Source organism: Octopus bimaculoides, chromosome 11 (genome assembly GCF_001194135.2).
Source record: "Octopus bimaculoides isolate UCB-OBI-ISO-001 chromosome 11, ASM119413v2, whole genome shotgun sequence".
Lineage (NCBI taxonomy): Eukaryota > Metazoa > Mollusca > Cephalopoda > Octopoda > Octopodidae > Octopus > Octopus bimaculoides.
Window position 1 is genome coordinate 39,147,180 of NC_068991.1, and position 10,697 is coordinate 39,157,876.

Consider the following 10,697-nt stretch of genomic DNA (forward strand, 5'->3'; position numbering starts at 1 on the left):
TGCAATCACATCACACTCTTCGTCTTGTCTGTTTACCTTTGTGAAGAGTTACATCAATCCTTTTAAATTATTATTATTATTATTATTATTATTATTATTATTATTATTATTATTATTATTATTATTATTATTATTATTATTATTATTATTTTCATATACACTCAACAGATTAGTTTGTTGGATAAGAAAAAAGTCCTAACACAGGGCTACAAGTTACCTTAGATGCCAAGAACTCTCCTAAGTATCTTAGCTGTCCCTAATAACACTGTTTTCTGGAGCTGTACTACACCAGGTTTTATACCTATTTCCCTATCCATCTGTTCAGATTTTTAGGGATAGTTCCTAGTGCAACTATAACTACTGGGATATATTTTACCAGCACTTTCCATTGTCTTTGTAATTCAATAGTGAGGTCTTGGTACTTTGCTCCTTTTTCTATACTTCTCATATTAATGTTTTCATCATTTGGGACTGTAAAATCAATTATCTGGCACTTTCTATTCTCTTTATCTACTATTACCAAATCAGGTCATTTAGCTTCTATTACTCTGTCAATCTGAATGTTGAAGTCCCACAACATGTTATATTTCTTACTTTCTAGCACTTTATTAGGTTCATGTTCATACCCTTTACCTGTATGTTCAAATCCTAGCTTTCTACGTAGCTCCCAGTGAATTAGTCTCCTTAGATTGTCATGTCTTTTCTTGTATTTTTTCTGTGCCAGCATGCTGCTTTCACTTACTATGTGAGTAACACTTTCCTCTTTTGATTTGTATAATCTACATTGGGAATGTACTTGGTTTTTGTCTATCTTGGCTTTTATCCAATTAGTCCTTAGTGCTTGATCTTGTGCAGCTATTAACAAACTTTCTGTCTCTCTCTTCAGCTTTCCTTTCTGCAACTATAACATGTCTCACTACTACTATTTGTTGCAACTATCTTTGGGAATCTACCATGCAAAACCTTCTCCTGCAAGTCAGATAATTTCTGCTCTTTTTTCTGGTTTTTAACTTCATTTGGGTTTCTGGTTTCCCTATGTATTGCTGTGACTCTAGCAGCTTTTAATAAACTTTCTTCACTATTACCTACATAGGAGCCTATATCTACTCTAGCTAATTCCATGTAGTCTTCTACTGATATTAACCCTCTTCCACCTTCCTTTCCAGGTAGGTATTATCTTGCTACTTCTGCCCTTGGGTGGAGTCCTGCATTCATATTGAATTCCTTCTGCCTCGCTTTGCTAATTCAGTTTTTGTCCAATCTATAAAAGCTGCTGAGTATCTAAGTAATGATACTGCCCAACTATTTACAGCCTTCATTAGATTCAGACCATTTAGCCTTGACTTCATTAGCTTCTTCACCCTTCTGATGTACTCCTTCTCAATTTTCGTCTTCATTTCTGTAGTTAGTACCCAGTCAGATTCTAATACTCCTAGATACTTACAATTCTCTCCTCCTTTCAATGATTTTAATGTCTGGCCATCTGGTAATTGGATGCCTTTTCTGTTGACTACCTGTCCCCTTCTCATGACTAATATTGCACACTTATTTATGCCAAATTCTTTGCCTGTATCTTTGCTGAAGAGTCTTACAGTCTGTATTAAGGAATCTATCTCTTTCATTCTTACAGTCCATGTAGAGCAAATGATTAATTTTTCCATTACTATTTCTGAACTGATACCCTGCCTTTGCCTTCCTTAATACTAAACTGAGGGGGATCAAACATAAGACAAATATTGAAGGGGACAACGAATTCCCCTAGAAAATTCCTTATTATTATTATTATTATCATTATTCATTACTATTGCCTTTGCACAGCTTCTAACGCTGGAGATGTACTACAGTGTCAGCTGTTCACTACCAGTGAAGTAACGTAACACCTTTTATTTTTCAAGCACCTTCCGGAGTATTCGTGCGGTTCCAAGCAGTGCTGTTTTCTGCAAGTGCTCCGCCTTAGTGCAACCTCTATTTGTTCCACATGCTTCTTGAGATTTTTGCTCACTGTTCCCAGGGCTCCGATAATTATCGGTACTACTGCTACCTTTTTCATCGACCACAACTGCCCAACTTCCCAAGCTAACCTGTCAAATCGCTTGACTTTTCTTTCTTCATTATCACATACCTTGTTGTCAGCTGGGCATGCTATATGTATGATCCAGCATAGTTTGTTTTCTTTCTCAATTAAGACTATGTCTGGTCTTCTATTCTCCATCTCATGGTTGCGCTGAATCATAAAATCCCCTTAGGATCTTTGCATTTCTATTTTTGATGATGCCTTCAGGTTTGTGGTCATACCAATTTTTTGCTCTATCAAGTCCATACTTGTTGCAAAGTATCCAATGGACAATCCTTGCTATATTGTCATAATGTCTCTTATATTCTTTCTGGGCTAGTGGTGTACATTGGTTGGTAATATGCCATACGGTTTCACTGTTTTGTCCACAGATTCTGCACTTATCACTTTCTGTGGACAAAATGGTGAAACCGTATGGCATATTACCAGCCAATGTACGCCACTATTATTATTATTATTATTATTATTATTATTATTATCATATAATTGTTCAATATTTGGTCAGTTGATGCACATTTCTACTGCATCACCTGCTACACCTCCGCGTTGCTAGGGTGTGTGCAGCATTGTGTGTTCTTTTCTGCTGTTGGATGTGTGCAAACTTTTCCCAGTACTGTATTGTGTTAGTTTTTTTCTTTTGAGGTGTGATGCAGTCTTTTGTTGTGTTACTGTTTGTATTGTGTGTTGAGTGTGTAATGCATTGGTTAATTGGATTGCTGGTGGAAGTATATTTCACTGGGTAATTGCTGTATAGAGTGTGTCTTGTGTTTGTGGGTTGTTTTGTTTAGGTTGTATTATTGGATTGACAGTGTCTTGTATAGGATGTGGGCTGTTCCTAGCAGGGCTATTTTTTGAATAGTGTGTAGTGTTAAGAATCCAGGTATAGCTTTTACATTTTTGTTCATGTTTTTTTATCATGCTTAATGCTCTAATTATTATTAGTATTGTTTTTATCATCATCATCATCATCATCATCATCATCATTATTATTATTATTATTATTATTATTTACTTTTAATCTGCATGTTTGTTACAATCACTTACTGAGACACACCCAGCGTCCTAGGGTGAGTGAAGGATAAGAAATGTTACAGTATGACTGAAAGCTTGGGAGGGGAAGTGGCTGGGTTAGTAGCAAAATATCTTCACGTAATACAACACAGACATTTAAATTGATAGGGTTTTTCTAAGGATGTAAGCAGTACTTGTCAGCACAATCTTTTGGATTTCTTTGAGACATGGATCTTCTGGGATGCTATCTAGATGTTTCTGACATCCCTTTTTTTTTATCATACCTAAGGCACTTACAATGACAGGAACACTTCTTGCTTTCAGATACCACATCTTTTGTATTTCCATTTCCAGGTCCTTATATTTACTATATATACTCAGCCATAAGTTGCACATTTTTTCCCTGAAATTTTCACCTAAAGTTGGGGGTGTGACTTATAAGCGCATCCTATAAAAAAAATCTTCAGATATTTTCTAGGTACAATCCATATCTGAAGTTCCAACACTTGGAATAACTGAAAAGGATAAAATTTTACATTATAAACAACAGTTTCTAAAATGTATAGACTTAATGGTATAACAGTTGTTGTAAGTCATCTTCAGCTTACTGAAAGCTTGGTTACTGAACAACAACTATGTTGGTGTAATTCCTAATTGAACTTTGCTCTTCAACATCAAAAAAGTCACTGCAATTTATAGTTGGGTCAATGATAAAATTCCCAATTTGAACCTTGTAAGTCAGGGGTACATCTTATAGGTGAGGCTGTTTTATAGTCAAGTATACACGGTACTTAATTTGTCAAATTCCTTTACAGATATATTTTTTATCAGTGGGAACACTTACATCTATTAGTCTACAAATATTTTCTTCTTTGTCTTTAATAATTATGTCTGGTCAATTAGTCTGGCTCATTCTGTTAGTGTTGACCGGAAAATCCCTGAGGGTATTGACGTTTTTACCTTCAATGATTGGCTCAGGATGATGTTCATACCAGTAAGCAGGAGTGCTAATTTTATAGTGTTTACATATTTTCCAATGTAAATATTGTCTTACTCTATCGTGGCAATCTTTGTATTCGTTTGGTGTCAGTACAGGACACCCCAAAACAAGATGGTCTATTGTTTCATCAAATGTGTTGCAGAATCTGCATTTAGGGTCAGAACCATTTTGAAGAATGTTAGCCTGGTAGTTTCTGGTAAGCAAGCTTTGAAACCTGCAGTCTCTGCTTTCAGTCCTGAACTTTTCAACCACTGTGGGGTTGTTGCTTGGTCTACATCAGCATTTTGACTTTGAAGTATATATTGTTTATGCAGAGGCTTCTGGCCCCATTGCTCTTCAATTCATTTCTGTCCATTCTTATTTGCAGTCTGCTTGATCTGTTTCGCTTGATTGGTGGCAGCCTGTACATGATAACACTTCCAATTAGTTAAGATCAGAGAGCCACAGCCTGGTACTGCATCAGGGCATTACTATCACAATCAACTTCATCGTCATTATTATTATTGTTGTTAAGGTGGTAAGCTGGCAGAATCGTTAGTATGCTGGGCAAAATGTTTAGCGGCATTTTGTCCATCTTTACGTTCTGAGTTCAAATTCTGTCATGGTTGACTTCCCATTTCATCTTTTTGGGGTCAATAAAATAGGTACCAGATGAGCATTGGGTTCAGTGTAATTGACTTACCCCCTCCCCTGAGATTGCTGGCCTTTTGACAAAATTTGAAATCATTATCATTATCGTTGTTCTTTCCAGGTAAAATCATTTCATAAAATAAAAGTAAAATACCTGTCATGTACTGGGGTTGATTTATTTAACTCTATTAAACCACTAAATTCAAAGTTTTGCACCTATATTATAAGTCAATATTATTGATTATGTTAAAAATCATAAATTCACATAAAAAAAAACCCATCCCACTCTATCCTCATTGTGAAGTGGGTTTAGAAAACTTCTTAGTTAACAGTGAAACCTAAGACTGGCTGTCTTTGTAACAGGTGGTTTACCCACAATGCCAATGTGTGTCATATGTTACCATGTGTCGTTTAATTATATTCTGAGATGTAACATTAATAAAATTTCTTTAAACAAATTCCTGGATTAATTGACCCGAAAAGAATAAAGCTGAGGGTGGAGTACATACAGAAATAAAAATTTCTTTTAATAAGAGACAAAAACAAAACAATGTGACCTTTATGAACATAAAACACCTTAAAAACTTAAATAATGTTTTGTAATTCATACTGATTAAGAATTTGCAGTGTATGGACTTTGGGGTAGGTAGAGTGTGCAGCTCACCCTTGCAAGCAGTTGTAGAACTGTATGCTTTACAAATGTCTTGTTTGCTCGCAGTATCTAGTTTAATTCCTCATGATAAGGATAAAAAATGAGTTCTGCAGTGTATCTAAGAATAACTTGTTTTCCATAGGGAAAATCTTTGGTAGCTACTTGCCATCACCAGATGAATTATTTTAAAATACTGCTGAACCATGTTATTAAATTTTGGAGAAAGCCTACATTATTTAGTTAATTAATTAAATTGTTTATCAAATGTTATTCATAAAATAGAGAGACAAACCAACTACATGAACATCAGGATTGCATTTCTTTAAAACAAAATTCTGTATACTGCTGGGTCTATTTATTGGTTCTTAACCCTTCAACATTCAGATTACTCTGTCAAATATATTGCATTCACATAGTTTTGAATTAATCATGCATTATCTTGTAGCTTTGAGATTTCAATGATGTAATTGTTTATCTTTAGAACGATATTGTAGGGTAAATGTGAAAGGCTGGATTTAGCCAGTTTTAACATAAAACAACTTGAATATTTGAGCTAGATGTTGCTGGTTCAAATGCTAAGGGGTTTAACATAGTTTTATGTTGATATAAAACAAGAAAGTCATCCTTAATTAAATTAAAAGATAATACATGGAAGGACAAATACAGAGAGAAAAATCTGATGAAAGGTCTCATTTTATTATAGTTTTTGTTTCCCTTGTCATTAAAAAAAAGACCCTTAATTGTAAATGTTAATTTAATCAATGAAAAATTTTGAAAATGATTATGAAAAATTAAGTCCTACAAATGTAAACTGAAAAGAATCTAATGAAAACAAAATGATAGTAAATTTCTGCTTGCCTGATGCAAACAAAGAATAATTTTCTTAATTTTATTTAATTTGTTTTACATTAGCATAAACATAAGTATTACACATGAAGTGTAACCATTTCAACTGGGAGCCTAAATCAACTAGTGGGCTAACTTTGGTAGGAACTTACAAATTAAAAACTTACAAATTAAAAACTTCCAATGATTTTGTATTTGATCATTTGCAACTTCAGTTTTTCAAAAGGAAAGCAATAATATCAGTTCTTCACAAGCAAAAAAAGTTACAATACTAACTGGGATTCCCAGTGGAACCATTTCATTTTAGAAACATTGATAACACCTTTGAAAAAGGCAAAAACCTTCAGCTTCTCTTCATTTTCTTTCTCTCTTAAAAAAAAGTCTCAGATTTCATACATTTAGAATTACTGTTTCTTTTTTTTTCTTTTTTTTTATACATGGGTACAAGATTCGTGTTTCTAGAAGAGGAGCAGAATTGAATCAGCACAATATATTATTTGTATTCATTCTATAACTCCCTTCATCATGATGCATTATAAATGTCAGTAGTTAATTAAATATATATCAGAAGTTAATTAAATATATAAATGTCATCAGTAAGAGACAAAATAATGTAATTAATGAGTTTTTAAAAGATTTTTTTTAAAGTAAAGTGTAAAGTGTTTTTTAAAGGTTTTGTCTATAGGAAAGGGTTATGCCTATGTTCATTGCAGACCCTCCACCCCCAAAGATGGTGAGATTGACACAGTTCCTTGTGAATAACAAGTTGATAGCTGCAGGAATTCCATGAGGAAAGGGGAAATTCCTGAGAGGTGATTTTCTGGGAGAAAGCACTCAATATAGAGATGAGTGCTAGGTTGGGAAATGGGTGGTGGGTAGACTCAATATGGGTAATGAGAGAAGGAAAGACAAGTGAGCTGGGAATGGCTGAGGGAGATTAAGCATGGCAAAACTTTCTACAATTTCTACCAAGTAGTAACATTCAGGTCATAAACCATTGCTCAAATTAGGAACTGTTAGGAAGAAATTATTGTAATACATGTTAAAAAATTACAAAAAAAAAAAAAAGAATTAAAATTCTGGTTTTGTTCTGTTTAATGTTTTTTTTTTACTCAAAACTTTGTTACATGGCTATTCATGTTGAGGTGTTGTTTCAGTTTGAAACAGACATAATATTTAGATTAACATCATATATACCAACCAAACAGTGGAGATCCTTTCACAGCTTACAGTCATTCATTGGGTTGTTTACTCAACATTGCTTTTGTTTTTTGTTTTCTATTCTCTATTGATATAAAGCAGAGACAAAACTTAAAACTCATCGATATCTGTCTTGAAGGACATTTCATCCAGACAACTTTCCATTTACACTGATATAGGATTTCCTACAAGGTAAGTAAGAAGTAAGGGCTAAATGGTCTGTTGAAGAATTCAATGCATTACTTGATAAATTGTGTATGAACTTCCAGTCTGTGTATCCCACGTCCACTACATGTCAACATCTAACCGGTCAAGTGTGCTTTCTTACTGAGTATCTTCATTATTTCTTCCTTCATCTAAATATCAAAATAATTGTAAAGAAAAACAAGAAGAGAGAAAGAAGGAAAGAACAAAGCTAAGCTTTTCAATGTCGAGGAAAGCCAAACTGAGGATTGTCCCCTGGTTTTAAGGAAGTTAACTTTTCTGTAAAAAAAGTTTTCAAAATCAAAACTTGACTAATGCTAGCTACACATATAATGGAGGTAAGACCAAGTGACCACCATAAAACATGAGTGTTCAAGGTTTCGGCTGTGTGACGTCCGACTGCTTCACGTAGTCTGTAATTCTTTTGATGGTTAACAACTTTGGTCATGCTTTCATGAACAATGTTGCAAGAAGATTCAGCTGAGGTTGGTGCTGACGGTTTTTTAATGCCCATTTCAACAGCCAAATTATCAATTTCTTCGCCTTGAATACTAAAGAAAACAATTTTATGTGTTAAGCTAGAAAATTCATTGCTGAAACAAAATTTATAAACTCCTGAGGAGCTGTTGATTTTCAAGCGATCTTCCTGTCGACGCATTTCTTTATAGATGATTCGACCATTTGGTGAGATTAATGAAACATCAATGTCCTTATTACCACCTCTGATTACTTTGTAAGTAAATATATAAGGTTCAGATCTTTCAAACTCATGCATAAAGCACCAAGCAGCATTATCTTTTAATTCAATTGTCAGTGATATTTGTTCTGCAGAAATAACTGCTGATGACATCAATACAAAAGTGGCCACAATTAAATGAAACATATTTATATTTAAATAATTGCTTTGAGAATATTTGATCATCTTGAAAATTTTAAGGGTTATTTGTATTATACTTTTGAATTCTTTCTCAAACAATCACAGTAGTTAAGTCATGTAAAAGAATGAAATTCATGAAAAGAAATGCTTATTTATGTATACACACACAGAAGTACATACATACACACAGAGAAATATTTTTTAAAGTTTTTCATCCATCAAAAATACAGTTAACATTGAATGCAAAGGTTGAAAATGGCTATGGACATACCACTTTTTATAAATTTTGGAATGATAGGAAAATTACTTCCAGGAAGAAAAGTGTCGGAACCAGTATAATTTTTTTCCCCTTTCCTTTTCAATCTTTTTTTTTATAATATTCAAAGCTTGTATTTTCAGGCTTATTCTCTTCTATTTTCTAATTCTCTGTTAATTTCTCTCAATTCGTATCTCTTATGTTTTTCCTTTATAATTGTAATTTATGTTTCCTATATCAGTCCATGATATATTCTGTCTATAAATAAGAACAATCTTCTCCAAAGGTAAAGTTATCCACAAAACGTTGGCCAAGAAACTGTCAGCATTCCATGTTTGTTTTGAAGGTGGAGTGAAAAAATGAACAAATGACGTGAACTGGAATTAACCACGTGGAAAGTTAGAAAATGGAGAGGTTTTAGAATAGATTTTACATGGTGTCATTTGTTATTGATTCCTTGCCACGCGAACACAAAGCTGTTAGGCATCATTATGCTGTTGGCAAGTCATACTGCAATAGCAACAGATGGTCCTTCTTGTCCCTACCTGGCCAACTGTCCAAATAGTTCTTTGTTAGATCAGATGTCAAAGTGTGTAAACATTCAGACACATGCAGACAATAAAATACTTAATATTAATAGTAATAATTTAAAGTGAAGCATTTGTATACATATGCATAAGCATTTGTGCATATATATATATATATATATATGTGTGTGTGTGTGTGTGTATATATATATATATGTATATATATATATATATATATATATGTATGTATGTATATATGTGTGTATATATATATATATATATATATATACAAATATATATGGGGGGGGTATCATCATCATCATTTTTAACATCTACTTTTCTTTGTTTGCATGTGTCAGACAGAATTTAATGAGACAGATTCTTTTTATGATTGAATGTTCTTTCTATCATCAAGTCCCACCTTGGAAACTCATCAAGTTTCCAAATAAGACAATATTTCCTCATGGTCAGATATATTTTTCACAAAATATTGGAAATGAACCACATGGTTTTGCATGAAGGTGATTTTTATTTTATAACTGTTGCATACTATCAAGACAAAGAGACACTAACACATTCACACATTAGCATGGGTCTGTGGTTAAGATGGTTTTCAGGTTGAGTTACTTTAGGTGATTTCAGGTTGAGTCCTTTTAGGTGGGACCTTGAGCATGCATTGCCTACTATAGGTCCAGGCTGACTAATGTCTTGTGAATGGATTTGATAGGTGGAAACTAAAAGAAGCCTACAATATATGCATGCATATGTGTGTGTGTGTGTGTGTGTGTGTGTGTGTTCATGTCTTGACAGTGTGCAACAGTCGTAAATGAGTAGCACTGTCATACAAGTGGTGTTATTCCTTCTCGACCTTCCATGGAAACATATCTGGCCATTGGGAAACATTACCTTTCTTGGTGACAGCAAGGGTTGTAGAAAACATGTCTTGATAAATTCTGTTTAGTGGATGCAAACATGGAAAAGTGGACACTAAATCAATGTTGATGATGAAGATACTTATTAATAGGTAGAGCACAATTATTCATATGCAAGTACAACTAGCTTTCTGTAAGAAGCAGTTCCTAAGTTTGTTTGTAGAAAAATTCTACATTTTCATTAAGGCTGTCTAAATAACAAATAAATGATTCAAGATGCGTATTCTGTGAAATTTTGTGTAAGATGAGAATGTCAGAGGAAATATTCAACAAGCTCCTACAAAACTTAACAGAGCTGTCATCTTGAATAATTCATTCATTATTTAGACAAGTACAGGCATGGCTGTGTGGTAAGAAGCTTGCTTCCCAACCACATGGTTCTGGGCAAGTGTCTTCTACTATAGCGTCAGGTTGACCAAAGTCTTATGAGTGGATTTGGTAGATGGAAACTGAAAGAAGCCTGTTGTATATATATATGTATATATATA

General features: G+C 33.7%; 2 protein-coding genes across 2 annotated transcripts in view; both read right to left on the reverse strand.

Moving 5' to 3' along the window:
- The window catches only part of LOC106883096 (proteasome subunit alpha type-6), a 267,726-nt gene that overhangs the window by 254,104 nt on the left and 2,925 nt on the right, over positions 1 to 10,697 (reverse strand). The window lies entirely within an intron of this gene.
- On the reverse strand, positions 6,043 to 9,298 carry LOC106880236 (transmembrane emp24 domain-containing protein 3-like). Its single transcript, XM_052971705.1, has one exon. The coding sequence runs from the start codon at positions 8,537 to 8,539 to the stop codon at positions 7,838 to 7,840; it is 702 nt and encodes a 233-aa protein (XP_052827665.1). The 5' UTR covers positions 8,540 to 9,298; the 3' UTR covers positions 6,043 to 7,837.

Excerpts from the sequence above, each read along its gene's own strand:
- LOC106880236 (XM_052971705.1), bottom strand. The coding sequence starts at position 8,539 with ATGATCAAATATTCTCAAAGCAATTATTTAAATATAAATATGTTTCAT.